Raw genomic sequence first — 16124 nt, forward strand, 5'->3', positions numbered from 1 at the left:
TAGTCTGTTATATGGTCTTTATTTCTTCATTAAGCCTACAAACATGGTTTCATGAGTGTTGTTGAGACGAGGCAACGTGGGCGTAAGAGGGGTGCTCCACGACCAGGAGAAAGGTCATATGACTGTGACTCAGTAACAGGATGCCCTGTCCTGTTCTCAACAGGCCCTTTGGCTCATGGAGAGCAGGATGTTGGCACTGAATTCATCAATTGTATTGTAACACAGGGATAAGCATGCTTGTATCACTTTGAAGTTACATTTTTTATTCCATGCTTTTCATTTGTATATTGCAGAATCAGTTCAATCTGAAAATATGGACAAATCGAATCAACAAATTCTCTCAGCTGACAGCTGGGGAGACTGAGGAGGGTTTTCTCCAATTCTAAAATAAATCTATTATAACGGCAATAGCTCAAGAGGAGCAGTGAACGTATTAAAAGCAGAGGTCTCCCTAAACTACATATAATGACAGCAAGTCAAGCTTCAAATTACGTTTTGGTTTGTGTGAAAGCGGGTCTCATTCACAGCTTCAATGAAAAATATATTGTTTTCTCTTTTGTCCTGTTTCGCCTGTATCTTCTTCAATAAGAAATTAATTCTTTTTTCCTCCTGCGTTTTGAAGAAGGATGCAGACACTTTCCTGCGGATGCGCCTGGCATAGACCTCCAGTAACACCATGATGTAGCTCACCAGACAGAGTAGTCCCAGGAAGACCCTCACTCTCAGGTCTGGTGCAGAGGGCTCAATATAACAGCGTAAAGCCTCTGGGCTAAATGTCCAGTCATACTGCTTGTGGAGGTTTGCCAGTTCTGTATCCCTACAGATAGCTGGGATTAGACATAGACCTGGAAAGCGCAGGTGAATCTGTCAGAGAAAAGAGAATCCAGTCCCCATTTGTCCACTGTGTTATTCAATTTCTATATCATCATTGATCTCAAGGCTACACATTATATAATGTCACATTATGTCCTGTGATGTGCCCGACCTCATATAGAAAAGTACTGTATCAATATTGACCTACCTTATATTTCACAGCTATGCTGACAGATGTAGCTGGAACATCCAGCAGCCAAGGCCCACTCACTGTAACTAGATGGTACACAATGTGATCCAAAACCATTATGAAGATAATAACAATAAAATACAAAGTCACCACTACTATGGGAGCAAGACATTTGGTAAATTCCTGTTTTGTTATTTTACAACTTGTGGAATTAACCATATTTTTCAAGTTAGTTGGCTCTATCTGGATTCCATCCTTAGATGCTTTTTGCAGCAACTGTCTGGTGATGTAAACGTTGTCAAACTTAACCGAAATGACATATGACTTCAGGTAGTAGGCTGATTCAACTATCAGGTAGATTAGAAAGATGGCCGCCAGAATCCTGTTTGACAGAAGTTTATAATCCTCCAGCAGTTTATTGGCACGTGAAAAGTCACTCTCAATCTGTTTGCTTACAGTAACAAACATATTTTGGACCTTTGACACATCAATGTGTGTAAAATGATCAAATTTCCTCAACCTGTTAACAATATTCAGTTCTTCCTGTTTCACTTTGATAGCCTCTCTAACAAGATCTCTCTTTGCTTCTTGAAACAGCTCAGATGAGTTTAAAAGAGAGCGGACAAAACCTTCAGAGGTGCACTTTAAAACGTGCATCACCACTCCCATGTTAACGGTTATGTTAAGGATGATGCTCAACACTAACACAATCACAGAGGTGGAAATGATCAGCTTGCGCCCCTGTTTGGTGCCCAGAGTGGGCAGGATCATAGTTAGCACACAACGGAGAGGATGACAGAGGAACGAGAGGAAAAGGATGGCCACACTATAGATGCAGGCAGCAGTGCTGGAAGTACCACTGTCATATCTCAGGATCTCTGTCATCCAATGGTAGAGGAGACCACCAGTCACCATGGCGATAATGAAACACATAGAAAGTAATGTCAGGACCTCCTTGGCAGCCTGGGTCGGTTTTGAGTAAACATCCCACAGATACTGTAGAGTGGTCTTCATGGCACCCCAAGGTTCTTGCCTGAAAACCAATGATTGTGTGAATTCAAGTTTTATTAGTTGTATGTACAGTATACACATGGTATACACCATCAAACAAAGTGCTTACTTGCAGGCTCCTCGACAATGCAACAACAATAAGAAATAATAAAAGGTAAGAATGCGAACAATAAAGTAAATGGCTTATTAGAATAAACTAAACATGAAACACATTTTAGAATTGCACTGTATTCTAACTAGGCTGTGAATTTGATCAAACTGCAATATCCACCATTCTGACTAACATAATGTATTGTTTTAATATCAACATTATACAAGAGCAGAATAGCTTATTATTGTGTAATTAACACTTTAATAAGCCAGCTTTCTTCATTTCACAAGAAGGGCCTCACTCAAAAGACTGAAAAATGAACACCTACCTCAATGAAAAGCCAAAGCCCATGCACTCAGTAATGCTCTTCATTCTCCTTGGCAACAGTGCATGTGAAGTTACACAGTTGTCTGATGGGGGTAACTGTGAAGTTTGATACAGGAACTTATCATGCACAGTCATTGCCACATAGATGTGTAAGACGGTTCCCAAAGGGAACAGAAGGGCTCTTGCTCATGCTCACATGCTGACACACACTCACTGACATTGACAGGCATAACAAATCAACACATGATGGAACATGCAATACTTGGTGACTAATCATTTAGGGAAGTACTGGTGAGTTAAAAGGTTCTATATGAGCATTGTGGTATCCTATTTAAAGGTCGAAAACATAACCCCGTGGGAGATCATACTACTACTGACTGATAGGAGCGGGGATTGCTATGATCTGGGAAACTATGAGCATGTGAGCAATTGTGCGTGTTTTCCAAAATAAAATATTTAGCTGTGGCTTTTTTAATTTCCCTTTGCATTACAGTCAATTAATACGTATATTTGAATGGTTGAGCATCAAGGTTGAGCAGTTTCATGTTGTGGTACGACTTGTCAAACTTCCTTTTCCAAAATGTTGTGTATTCCTTTTCCAACAAGTTCTTCTATTTAACAAAGTGTCATTGTGTTCTGTTGTAGTTTGTCTCATTTAATGGCGGCTCCACCAATGACCCTTCCTCTCTTACACTGAGTAACTACTTCAGAGTTCTGCTGAGTTAACCATGTGCCAGACCTTGAGACTTTACATAGCCAAATAGACACTATAAGGAATGTACAGCCCTTCACCATTCTTTAGAGAAACAGGGGCCAAAATATCACCGCTTGGTTCCAGACACATGTAGAAATTGTGTTCCAAGCAAATTTCAATGCAACTTTCTTTCACATGTGTTGTTCGTTTGTTTGTTCGCCTCATTTGGCTTATTGGGTATCTTGTTTGGTGCTATCAGGCATTGAATGAGACTTGATTCCAGTACATTTTATGCTGTGTCACCTGGGTCAATGATTAAAACTAAAAAGGACTATAGTGGCATGGCCCCCGTCTGAATATCATCTCATGGTTTGAGTTGCTCTGTAGTATATATTACTGTGTGGCATGTCTGTCGGTGCCTGCTCACTGACAGCAGCTAAATATACCAATTCCATGGATTGACGAAAAAAGAAAAGAACCCATTTGCTGTTGAGTTTTATTTGGTAACAACAGTAGTATTAAGAAAAGAACAAAGCTCCAAAATGTGCATTGATAAACCTAAACGTACTACACAAAATACAAACTACGGTAGAAAATTGTTAATTAGATTTCCACGTACCACATTTCAAATGATTACTTCAAATGAAATAAGATCAGAAAATCACGATTTGTGTATTTTAAAGACATGATGAAAAGTAAAAATGACTTTATGTGTGTAACTTAGAATGTGTTAAACCATGTGCAGCCTGTGACCCCATGGGCTAAGTAAGTATCTTTCCATTAATAATTCACAAACTCCTGTTGTGCATCAAGACAGTCACAGATTATCCTAACTAAAGATCAATGGAGGATCAAGTTCAAGTGTGATTTACTAGTAGGTGGCGGACTTGGAGGTTGAGCGTTCAGTGTGATGAAATGGATTGGGTCTATTATCATCAAGCAGACTGCTAACACCCTAATCAATAAGGATTATCCTCACAAATACTATCTAGGGAATGTTACAGTGACAAATGAGACAGACACTCGCAAAGTGGCACACTTGAACACCAGAGGTCACTAAGATGCAAGGCATTTCAGCAAGCATAGCGACAGAATGATGACACAGACATCACCGGTGTCCGGACAAAAACGGTGTCCGACATGACTTGTTGTATAACTGTGGAAGAGAATGTAACAACAGACAGACCAACCACTGTCTATTCTGTCACCCCCTGCCCTGCCCAAACAAATTAACTTCAAATGGAAACTTGGCATGGGGACCTAAAACAAACCAGGACAAAACATTGGACACATCTGGGAGACCAGGGGTTCGTGGCATGTGACAAGCAAGAAAATTAGCTGATAGAACTTAGTATAATCTACACGACAGAGGAAGTAGAGCACAAGGAGAGCCTGAACAACAACAAAAATCTAAACTCATATAGTATACAGTAGGCAAATGGAAGAATCTAGAAGTGTACGGTACATTCGCAACATGGTATAGCCATCACACCATAGGCTAAATAACTTAAAGTAACGGCTAATGCTCCCCAAATCTATAGTTGACTTTTGTACATATTCAGAAATGCTGCTCTAGTATTTACTATATAATACCGTGTAATACTTTGTATTGGATAAGCTTCAGATCTATGGTATGCAGTGTATCACAAACTAGTAAGGTTGAAAGGTGGGACGGAGGGGAATTGTATATCTGTGACAGTACTGGACATGTTGACTGGACGGGCCCAGTCTGGATAAGTCTCCAAACTGAACATGGCACGACCCCAAGTGTTCATGGCCAGAGAAACTGATAAAATGCCCAAAATGTTCATCACAAAGCCCGTTTTCACCTGGGAACAGAGAAACCAACCAGATGTAAATCATCTATCTACTAGGATAGAGTATGTTTAAGTTTAAGAACAGTCTGAAATATGGTCACACAGTATATTGGCGTGAGGATCTTACCATGTCCTTCACCAGAAGATGGCCAGATGCAAAGGCAATGGAGTTGGGAGGGGTGGAGACTGGCAACATGAAGGCAAATGAACATCCTGTTGTCGCAGGTATCATGAAGTAAAGAGGATTCACCTTGACAAACATGGCCTGTAGAGAGGAGACAAACACAGTCATTGATATTATTTTGCTGAAATATTGTGTTAATGGAGAATAATAATACTTTGAAACAGTTTTCTGCAGATTAACACAAATAACACACGTGAACAAAGAGTGTGTGAATCCACATCGCATTCAATAAGTGGCAACGATATTCCAAATTCTTAGTAAAGTACTTGGCTTAGAAATGTCTCTGGAGATAAGTAACTAGGGTGCCCTTGTCAGGGTGATACTGGATGATACTGGTTGGGTGATATTATTGCTTAGATTTAACAATACTGTAAGACATTGGCACAGACAGACGAAGACAACTGGTTACTGATAACTGTGGTTAATGTCCAACAGACCAAACAGCCACGGTGCTAAACTGACAGATCTGTTGACCCCATGACAAACACTAAAAAAGTAAATTGCTGTGGGAGATTAGAGTAGAGAGCATCAACTTCCCCATTATCTTTTCCCATGGGGGGATTAGTAATACAGTGGAGTTCAAGGCTTAATGGTACTGTAGTTCACAAGGGTATTCAAAAATACTACACACAAAATACGCCTTTCTTCAAAATGAGTGCTGACTGACCTCTTCATACCCACAGGGTACTTCATTCTTAATAATGGAAACATCTAACTAAATGTTGAGTGTTGTGGGCATGTCATACAGTAGCTGACAGCTCACCAGTTCAGCAATGACGGGCAGGAATATGATAATGGTGGCGGTGTTGCTGGCGAACTCTGTGAAGCAGGCCAGGAAAGCGGTGATAAACATGACTGCCACAGCAGGAGGGACCTGAGCGATAGGCTGGAGGTAGGCTCCTATCCACGCCGCCAGTCCTGACTCCTACACCACAGGGACAGAGCATCAAGACGGCCCTTGACTCAGTAGTAGCAGAAATAGGTCAGAAAGTATAGAAATCACCACACAACAGCTATTCGAATGTACACAAATGAGAATGTGAGTTAAAGGGATTTCATATCTATGGTGTGCACCCTTAAACATGAAAGGGGTTTACCCAAAGAGATCTTAAGGATGAATGATTCTATATGTAAATTATATAGTTTTACCTCACATCCCTTGGCCATGGCAAAGCCTCCACCCAGCAACAGAATGATATTCCATGGGACACATTCCTGTGCTTTCTTCCATGATAGTAGAGGAACATATGGAGTATTTGGTGCTGTGGAAAACATGACAGGGTATGAAATCGACAAATGCAAATAGTCTGGCTAGACATTTGATTAGATGTTCTGGAGTCTTATGGCTTGGGGGTAGAAGCTGTTTAGAAGCCTCTTGTACCTAGACTTAGCGCTCCGAGAACAGTCTATGACTAGGGTGGCTGGAGTCTTTGACAATTTTTAGGGCCTTCCTCTGACACAGCCTGGTATAGAGGGCTGAGACACAAAGAAAGTTCAAGGAGAGGGGCTACAGGAATGATCAGATTAATATTGCCATTGAGAAAATTCAAAACAAAACGAGACATGACCTTTTTCAAGGTCAGTCTCGCAAAAAGACGCATTCTTGCGCTCTAACTACTAACTATTCAAAGTGCTCTGAACAAATTAAGGGAATTGTTCACAAACATTGGCACATCCTAAAATCCGATGATAGTCTCGGTAATGTGTTTTCGGACCTTCCCTTGGTCGTATTCTCGCGGGGCAGAAATCTCAGAGACCAATTGGTAAACTCTGATTTACCACCCCAAGATATTCCTGAACAACGTCTATTTGCGCCCCTACTAGATGGAAATTACAAATGTAATGGCTGTGCTCAATGCAATGGCACTTATAAATGTAGATCCTCCAAACACCCACAAACAGGGAAATCAATCCCAATAAAAGGTGTTATTACGTGCTCCACTAAGGCAGTTATTTATCTTATAACTTGTCCTTGTGGTAAAAATTATGTAGGTAAAACAAAGCGTGAATTAAAAGTACGTATCTCAGAGCATCGTAGCACCATTAGGTGTAAAAACTTTACTTATCCAGTTGCGGCCCACTTCTTGGAGGCAGGCCACTCGATTTCGTCTCTGCGTTATATATTGGCATCGAACATGTCACCCTCCCTAGGAGAGGGGGTGACCTTGATAATTTATTGTTAAAACGAGAGGCTGCCTGGATCTTTAATTTAAAGACCCCTGCGCCCTTCGGTCTCAACGTAGACTTTGATCTGAAGCCATTCTTGTGATTATTGTGACTTTGCCATTGTAATTGTTTGTAAACTTGTGTAGTCAAATTAATCTATGATCGTATGCTATCCATTTGTTGTTTGTATGCTGTTCTTTGTATGACATTTTAATATTTGATTATTAACCAATGATATTAGACCACTCTTGGCCATGATTACAGACACCTGTGTCTTTTGACACTATATAAACGAGTCATCCCGCAGTGTTTGTGATTATACCCTGATGAAGACAGCTAGGCTGTCGAAACGTTGGTAATGAAATGTTTGCATCTGAGCTCCTAGAGTGTGCGGCTCTCTTTGATTTTCAAGTTTTCTACTCCGCTAGCCAGCACCTCGCCTAAATAGGTGTGCGTTTCTTTTTCTTCTAGATAGAGGTCGTGGATGACAGGAAGCTTGGCACCAGTGATATTCTGGGCCGTACGCACTACCATCTGCAGTGCCATGCGGTCGGAGGCCGAGCAGTTGCCATACCAGGCAGTGATGCAACCCATCAGGATGCTCTTGATGGTGCAGCTGTAGAACCTTTTGAAGATCTGAGGACCCACTTACAGTGTAGTAAACAAAATAAGGCTGGTTGGGGTTTTGTTTCTTTCTCGGGTACCGCTCTGCCGGACATCTGCCGGACATTTTTCATTTGTCAATGCCAGGCAAAACATAAAGTTATGAATATAACTACTGTTCCCTGAAGGGAGGGAATGAGGTACAACATCACTATGGGGAGTTGTGCTTTTGTTGTACAGAGTGAACTGACTGAAAGGGAACTATTACTTCACAGGCTAATTCTTAACATACCTACTCAAAATAGTTTATAATAAAGAACATTAAAGAGCTCAATGCCAAACGTGTACATATTCTAATCTCGCTGGAAAAACATGAGGGTAGAAAATGAAAACACTGGTATTTCTGTTGCATAAGAACTTGTGTGCTATGTTAAACCAGTGGGTGAACACAGAGCAAAGTACACAGAGCAAACCAAAGTGTGGCAACACATTTTTGAGGGATTAATAATAAGGGGCGACAGTCTTACCTCACGACGGGACTCTGCTCAGACTCACTAGTCTACGTCCTTAACATTCCTCAGGTTATTTACAGTACTTTACAACAGAGCCAATACAAGTTCTGCTTCAGAAATGGATTAATGAAATTACAAAAAAATGATTCTGCCTTAATAGGAGTCAATGTTACTGTAATTTCTGTCTGATGAGGCATGACTGAATAATAATGTGACTTTAAAAACCCAGATCTACAGTGCATCTACAGTGCATTCGGAAAGTATTCAGACCCCTTCCCTTTTCCCACATTTTGTTACGTTACAGCCTTATTCTAAAATTGATTAAATAAAATACTCCTCAATCTACACACAATACCCCATAATGACAAAGAGAAAACAGGTTTTTATAAACAATTTAAAACAGAAATACCTTATTTACATAAGTATTCAGAACCCTTTGCTATAAGACTTGAAATTGAGCTCTGGTGCATCATGTTTCCATTGATCATCATTGAGATGTTTCTACAACTTGATTGGAGTCTACCTGTGGTAAATTAAATTGATTGGACATGATTTGGAAAGGCACACACCTGTTTATATATGGTCCCACAGTTGACAGTGCATGTCAGAGCAAAAAACAACCCATGAGGTCTAAGAAATTGTCCAAAGAGCTCTGAGACAGGATTGTGTCGAGGCACAGATCTGGGGAAGGGTACCTGTCACGCCCTGACCTTAGAGTGGCATTTTATTTCTCCATTTGGTTAGGTCAGGGTGTGATTTGGGGTGGGCATTCTATGTTGTTTGTTTCTATGTTTTGGCCGGGTATGGTTCTCAATTAGGGACAGCTGTCTATCGTTGTCTCTGATTGGGAATCATACTTAGGCAGCCTTTTTTCCTTTTGGTAGTTGTGGGTAGGTGTCTTCGTTTGTGCATGTATAGCCTTACGGAGCTTCACATCTGTTTTTGTTGTACTATTGTTTTGTTGGCGACATTTGCAAATAAAGGAAAATGTACGCTCACAACGCTGCACCTTGGTCCATTCCATACGACGATCGTGACAGTACCAAAACATTTCTGCAGCATTAAAGGTCCCCAAGAACCCAGTGGACTCCATCATTCTTAAATGGTAGAAGTTTGGGACCACCAAAAACCAGATGGTCACTCTGACAGAGCTCCAGAGTTCCTCTGAGGAGATGGACAAACCTTCCAGAAGGACAGCTATCTCTGCAGCACTCCACCAATCAGGCCTTTTAGTAGAGTGGCCGGACGGAACCAACTCCTCAGTAAAAGGCACATGACAGCTGGGTTGGAGTTTGCCAAAAGGTACCTAAAGGAACCTCAGACCATGAGAAACAAGATTCTCTGGTATAATGAAACCAAGATTGAACTCTTTGGCATGAATGCCAAGTGTCATGTCTGGAGGAACCCTAGCACCATCCCTACGGTGAAGCATGGTGGTGGCAGCATCATGCTGCGAGGATGTTTTTCAGCGGCAGGGACTGGAAGACTAGACAAGATCAAGGGAAAGATGAACGGAGAAAAGTACAGAGAGATCCTTGATGAAAACATGCTCCAGAGTACTCAGGATCTCAGGTTCACCATCCAACTGGACAACGACACTAATTACACAGACAAGACAACGTAGGAGTGGCTTCGCTGCCAAAGGTACTTCAACAAAGTACTGAGTAAAGGGTAATTTAAAAAAATATATATATACATTTGCAAAAATGGCTAAAAACCTGTTTCTGTTTTGTTATGATGGCATATTGTGTGTACATTGATGAGGGGAAAAAACGATTTAATCAATTTTGGAATAAGGCTGTAACCTAACAAAATGTGGAAAAAAGTCAAGGGGTCTGAATACTTTCCGAATACAATGTATACAGCTGCTTCACTCCATCTAATCTTTTGATTTGAAAATATACAGTTTTCTCTATATCAGTACAGAAAGGCTGTATGATTTGAGACAGTGGTATTTTAAATGTACATATTCAAAAAATGTATTTCTCATTATTTGGGACATATCCTTTCTGGTACTGACCTCTAGAATCAAACCACCAGCTAAGAGAGGGCTTTTGGGAAGGGAAGAAGAATAGGATTGAAACAATGATCACTCCAGTGGTCGCATCTGACACATACCTGCAGGAGGAAGAGAATCAAAGAAGAGGAAGTCATGAAGCGGCTGGTTTCCTCAAGCCTCCAGTGAATTATACAGACATATCCTAGTTAGCGGGCAGTGGATTGTCAGCTTGTCTCTCTTACCCTTTGTTGAAAAACGTGGACCATCCAGTCACAAATTTAGGATCTCTTGTAAACAGGAGAACGGCAAACAAAATGAAAAAGAATGCAATGGCTCCTTCTGCAAAACTAAAATGGAAGATAGGAAATGATAGTCTAAGGAATTTGACATTACCACCGACATATAGTCCAGAGGGTCTAGAACAGGGGTAGGGTCTAGAACAAGGGTAGTCATCTTTAGTCCTGGAGGGCTGCAGCAGGCGTTTTGTTCCATCCCAGCATTAACATACTGATTCAAATAAACAATCTAAAATGTGAACAATGTGGCCCTCCTGAACTAGAATTAGCCATCCCTGGTGTAGGGCATGATTTAAGACTGGAGCATGTTGCCTGTGATTTAGTCTAGAGATATGTCCTTACTTTATGGGGCCTAGTTTTCTGTAGTCTTCATCAATCACGGCCTCAGCCTTCGCCTCTGCTTGTGCTCTTTCGTCCTGTTTCTTCACACACAACCTGAACACAAAAAAATAGTATGAAAATAATGTGGAAATATCTGACAGGTAGAATAATGTATTACTCCATACTACTTCAAAAAGTGTACAGTAACAAATCCTAGAACTCTACCAGACTGCCACATGTCATCATCTATGGTTACATTTTTATTTAACACTGATGAGGTGCTGTACTTAGATCTGATTTCACCATCATACCGTGTATTCAGGCCCCCGTAGAGGAAAGAAATCCATAGCCATCCCAAGATGAGGAAGAACACCATGAGAGGAAATGCGAATGCAAACCAAGAGCCAAAATTGATCAAGTCGCACTCTGGGAAGTAACTAGAACACAAAGAAGCAACTGTCAAAAACGGTACAGCAAACGTGAATAAAGTAGTTTTTTATGGTCTAAATGTAACATGTTATTCGTACACAGCTATTTGCCAGTTAAATCCTAACAGGCCTTTAAGAGGGACGTCTGAAGTTCTACGATGTCTGAAACATCGCAGTACCTGTGTCATTTGTCTCGTCTTTTTTCATAATGGTTAAAAGTTTGTACGTTGTACAAAACCCTCTACTAGACCTCCTCAGAGAGACATTGTCACCTTATTGCTCTATCCGATGGGCCTGAGAGTGTATGTTCAGATGCAGTAGGAGAAAGTGAGATCAGCCAAGTCTTCAATTTGGGTACCTCTTAAGTTGTCCAATGAGGATGAGGTTTGGTGCAGTGCCTGTCAGGGTGGCAGTCCCTCCGATACTGGCAGCGTACGGGATACATATCAGGAAGCCTTTCCATACCTTCATCTGGTACTCTGACTCTGTCCTGATCTCCTCTGCAGTACTCCCATCTGAACGCTCCATCCGATCAGGTCTGAAGATATAATTATACCAACATTAGTAAATAGCTACACGATAACCATGAATCCTATTCTAACAACATGAGAGCTTCAATTGTTCAGTTTGTTTGTGTTTGCTTTCTTACCCGTCTATAGACAAGATCTGTTTTTCAGAAGGCAGTGCGTGCAGCTTTACTCGTGCTTGACCTGATGGATGTTGAAGTGAACAGGTTGTGTTAGAGTTATTCTCTCCATTGTTTACTCTGCGGTGACAAATGACAAAATATTTTTTTTTTGAGGACAGGTTTAGACGTCATAACAATTCCATATTGAAGACCAATTTGAACGTGATTTAGGCGGTCATCTAAGTGTAAATAAAGGCTACATTTGTTACAATTAAAACGACCTCTACTGAGAATCAACACGTTTCCCATGAACCAATTACTGTGATGCTACAGTATCCATAGCTATAGAATGAATGAGACAAGCTATAACAGAGATATTTAAACATTTCTTTCTCATCAAAGCCTGTGAGTTCCAGTTTTCTAAGTAGGTTGTCTTTAGGCCTTCGTCATATTTAATATATGACTTGAAAGGCGGCTAATATGTTTAATCAATTATCATTTGAATATTGACATGTCGTGCACTGAAGTTCCATGTGATGGAACATGTAGTTGTAAAAAAGTTCACACCTTCAGTCACCTATTACAGTTTTAGTGTGGAAATATCACTCTTGGCTTTAGAAAGTTGAAGTATAGTATGTTTGTTTTTGTAAGCACTACAAACAATTTGCGTTGCAGTGTCGAAAAGACCAAATTTGTCCTGGCTTGGCTACTTAATATTTTTTATCTTTTCACTCGATGTACACTACTGGTCAAACGTTTTTGTACACCTACTCATTCAAGGGTTTTTCTTTATTTGACTATTTTCTACATTGTAGAATAATAGTGAAGACATCAAAACTATGAAGTAACACATGGAATTATGTAGTAACCAAAAAGGTGTTAAACAAATCCAAATATGTTTTATATCTGAGATTCTTCAAAGTAGCCACCCTTTGCCTTGATGACAGCTTTGCAAACTCTTGGCATTCTCTCAACCAGCTTCACCTGGAAGGCTATTCCAACAGTCTTGAAGGAGTTACCACATATGCTGAGCACTTGTTGGCTGCTTTTCCTTCACTCTGCGGTCCGACTCAACCCAAACCATCTCAATATGTTTGAGGTCGGGGGATTGTGGAGGCCAGGACATCTGAGGCAGCACTCCATCACTCTCCTTCTTGGTCAAATAGCCCTTACACAGCCGGGAGGTGTGTTTGGTTATTGTCCTGTTGAAAAACAAATGATAGCCCCACTAAGCCCAAACCAGATGGGATGGTGTATTGCTGCAGAATGCTGTGGTAGCCATGCTGGTTAAGTGTGCCTTGAATTCTAAATAAATCACAGACAGTGTCACCAGCAAAGAACCCCCACACCATAACACCTCCTCATCCATGCTTTACGGTGGGAAATACACATGCAGAGATAATCCTTTCACCCACACCGTGTCTCACGAAGACACGGCAGTTGGAACCAAAAATCTTTGGACTTCAGAACAAAGGACAAATTTCCACTGGTCTAATGTCCATTGCTTGTGTTTCTTGGCCCAAGGGAGTCTTTTCTTCTTAATGGTGTCCTTTAGTACTGGTTTCTTTGTAGCAATTTGACCATGAAGGCCTGACTCACCCAGTCTCCTCTGAACAGTTGATGTTGAGATGTGTCTGTTACTTAAACTCTGTGAAGCATTTATTTGGGATGCCATTTCTGAGGCTGGTAACTCTAATTTATCCTCTGCAGCAGAGGTTACTCTGGGTCTTCCATTCCTATGGCAATCCTAATGAGAGCCCGTTTCATCATAGCGTTTGATGGGTTTTGCGACTGCACTTGAAGAACCTTTCTTGAAATGTTCCGTATTGACTGACCTTTATGTCTTAAAGTAATGATGTACTGTCATTTCTCTTTGCTTATTTCAGCTGTTCTTGCCATAATATGGACTTGGTCTTTTACCAAATTGGGCTATCTACTGTATACCCCCTACCTTGTCACAACACAATTGATTGGCTCAAATGCATTAAGAAGGAAAGAAATTCCACAAATCAAATTTTAACAATGCACACCTGTTTCATGAAGCTGGTTGAGAAACTGCCAAGAGTGTTTAAAGTTGTCATGAAGGCAGAGTGTCTATTTGAAGAATCTCAAATATAAAATATATTTTGATTTGTTTAACACTTTTTTGGTTACTACATAATTCCATATGTGTTATTTCATAGTTTTGATGTCTTCACTATTATTCTACAGTGTAGAAAATAGTAAACATAAAGAAAAAACATTAAATGAGTAGGTGTTCTAAAAACAAAAAAAGTGTATATGGGACAGTTGGAGAAACCCTACACAGCAACTCACCCTCTGTCTCGTCTTTCACCTTACAGTTTTCCTTCAGAGTGTCCAGGTCTCCAAAGAGACTCTCCAGGATGGCGTTAGCAATGGGAAGCATCATGGCCGTTGTTGCGGTGTTACTGAGCCACATGGACAGGAAGGCAGAGGTGATCATCATTCCCAAAATCAACCTGCATAGAGAGATGTACACATAGGTCCGGAGTAAGTGGAGTGACACATCAATACATTTCATCTTTCTGATAATATGATTATGTAGGCTATATTTTGACATATGCAGGGCATTCACATTAGATGATGGAAAATAATCCCAAAATATAAATTATGATGAATTTATTACTGTTGTATATGGCGATATAGTCTTCTCACCAGGCTGGTTTGACTCCAACAATCTTAAGAACTTTCAGAGCTATTCTGCGATGCAGACCCCATTCCTCAATAGCTGATGCCATAACAAGACCACTGAGAAAGAGAAAATTGGTATCGAGGAAGTACTGGGGGCAGACTTTTTTGGATGGAAGAATTCCCATGGTTGGAAAGAGGCAAACGGGTAGCATGGCAGTGACAGCTAAGGGAAGAGCCTCTGTGCACCAGAACACAGCCATCAGCAGCACCACGTACAGGCATTTCCCCTCCTGCAAAACATAACAGAAACATGTTGGTGAACACCCAAGAGGAAAAGCCAACTGTACCATTTACAAAGGTGATCTATTTAATTCATGTTTGTATTGTGCTGTGGAAAGTTAAATGTACAAGGAATGTACCTTTTTAATGTGACTGGATTTGCAAAATTAGGGGGAGAATTGTAAATAAAGAAGTCTTTGAAGTTATTAGTAAGGGCTCAGATTGGGCTGTGGTTATGATTAAGAAGGGGGGATGGAGTTAAGCCAAGTTATGGATGTAAGGATTGTGTTTTTAGACATATGATGGAGCAGGGCCAAGTCCTATACACTGGAATAACATGATCACCCTAAAACAGATCAAAAGTATAGAATTGTAGGTTTTAATCTAATGGGGCTCTTCTTAGGATCCTGATTCTAATTTCAGTGATATCAGGTTAAAGGGTGTTCTTGTTCGGGTTTAAAGGCAGGTGTGGATATTAATGATAATATCAGTTTTAGGCTTGATATGGTTTAGCAATTTGGTTAAGGTATAACTTAAAAGTTTAATCTACTTCTTCTTTGTAAATTAGAGGAATAAATGGTTACAGTAAGAATATCTGTGCATCTTCCAATAACCACGTACCTTTTCTGGTAGCCCGAAAAGTAGCGGGAGAAGAATAAGTGGAGTGAGGAAAAGAATAAGTTGTTTCTTGACACACCAAAGTTTCTTAGCGAATGTTGATATGGTTTCCATTTCCATGTCGAATATGAGCGTCAAAGCTCGTTATGTTACGCTTTAGTGCTGAACTTGACGCCTCTATCTCTTTTATTACCTTGACTTTGTTGTTTTTGCACTCTTGGAGAAGCTTAACTATTGGCTTACAGTTTAACTCCTAGCGCGTTGTTCAAGTTATTATGGATGTGCGCAAATTGAGCCTGTTCTCTGATTGTCCCATCAGGCAGATGATTTATTTTGTTTTACTGATAACAACCAAAATGCAAAGCATTCCAGCAGTCTGGTTGTCTGGTTCCTCCCTGCAAAACAGATGCCATGTCATCGTTAATCAAAAACTGTCAATCATCATGTGATCTTATAGCCTATAACCCATCCATGGAGGATCTCACAAGGAAACGG

The 16124-nt window shown here is 40.5% G+C and overlaps 2 protein-coding genes across 2 annotated transcripts; both read right to left on the reverse strand.

The window, feature by feature from the left end:
- Nucleotides 1–2182, reverse strand: ocstamp (osteoclast stimulatory transmembrane protein). Its single transcript, XM_031803481.1, has 2 exons — nt 1022–2182; nt 1–864 (listed from the first exon to the last, which is right to left on the reverse strand). Exons 1-2 carry the CDS (start codon nt 2105–2107, stop codon nt 484–486), a joined length of 1467 nt encoding a protein of 488 aa, XP_031659341.1. The 5' UTR covers nt 2108–2182; the 3' UTR covers nt 1–483.
- A 1422-nt stretch (nt 2183–3604) lies between these two features.
- On the reverse strand, nt 3605–15981 carry slc13a3 (solute carrier family 13 member 3). Its single transcript, XM_020459360.2, has 13 exons — nt 15633–15981; nt 14757–15022; nt 14397–14560; nt 12102–12162; nt 11811–11990; nt 11336–11461; nt 11046–11138; nt 10650–10754; nt 10429–10526; nt 6277–6389; nt 5891–6052; nt 5071–5208; nt 3605–4955 (listed from the first exon to the last, which is right to left on the reverse strand). The coding sequence occupies exons 1-13, from the start codon at nt 15747–15749 to the stop codon at nt 4770–4772; spliced, it is 1809 nt and encodes a 602-aa protein (XP_020314949.1). The 5' UTR covers nt 15750–15981; the 3' UTR covers nt 3605–4769.
- Nucleotides 15982–16124: the final 143 nt, after the last annotated feature.

The sequence above is a fragment of the Oncorhynchus kisutch genome, linkage group LG24, assembly GCF_002021735.2.
Source record: "Oncorhynchus kisutch isolate 150728-3 linkage group LG24, Okis_V2, whole genome shotgun sequence".
Classification (NCBI taxonomy): domain Eukaryota; kingdom Metazoa; phylum Chordata; class Actinopteri; order Salmoniformes; family Salmonidae; genus Oncorhynchus; species Oncorhynchus kisutch.

Excerpts from the sequence above, each read along its gene's own strand:
- ocstamp (XM_031803481.1), bottom strand. The coding sequence starts at position 2,107 with ATGGTGTATACCATGTGTATACTGTACATACAACTAATAAAACTTGAA. Across the intron at positions 865-1,021 it reads GCATAGCTGTGAAATATAAG|ATTCACCTGCGCTTTCCAGG; the intron begins GTAGGTCAATAT and ends TTTCTCTGACAG.
- slc13a3 (XM_020459360.2), bottom strand. The coding sequence starts at position 15,749 with ATGGAAATGGAAACCATATCAACATTCGCTAAGAAACTTTGGTGTGTC. Across the intron at positions 6,053-6,276 it reads CCATGGCCAAGGGATGTGAG|GAGTCAGGACTGGCGGCGTG; the intron begins GTAAAACTATAT and ends CCTGTGGTGTAG. Across the intron at positions 5,209-5,890 it reads TGCCCGTCATTGCTGAACTG|GCCATGTTTGTCAAGGTGAA; the intron begins GTGAGCTGTCAG and ends TCCTCTCTACAG.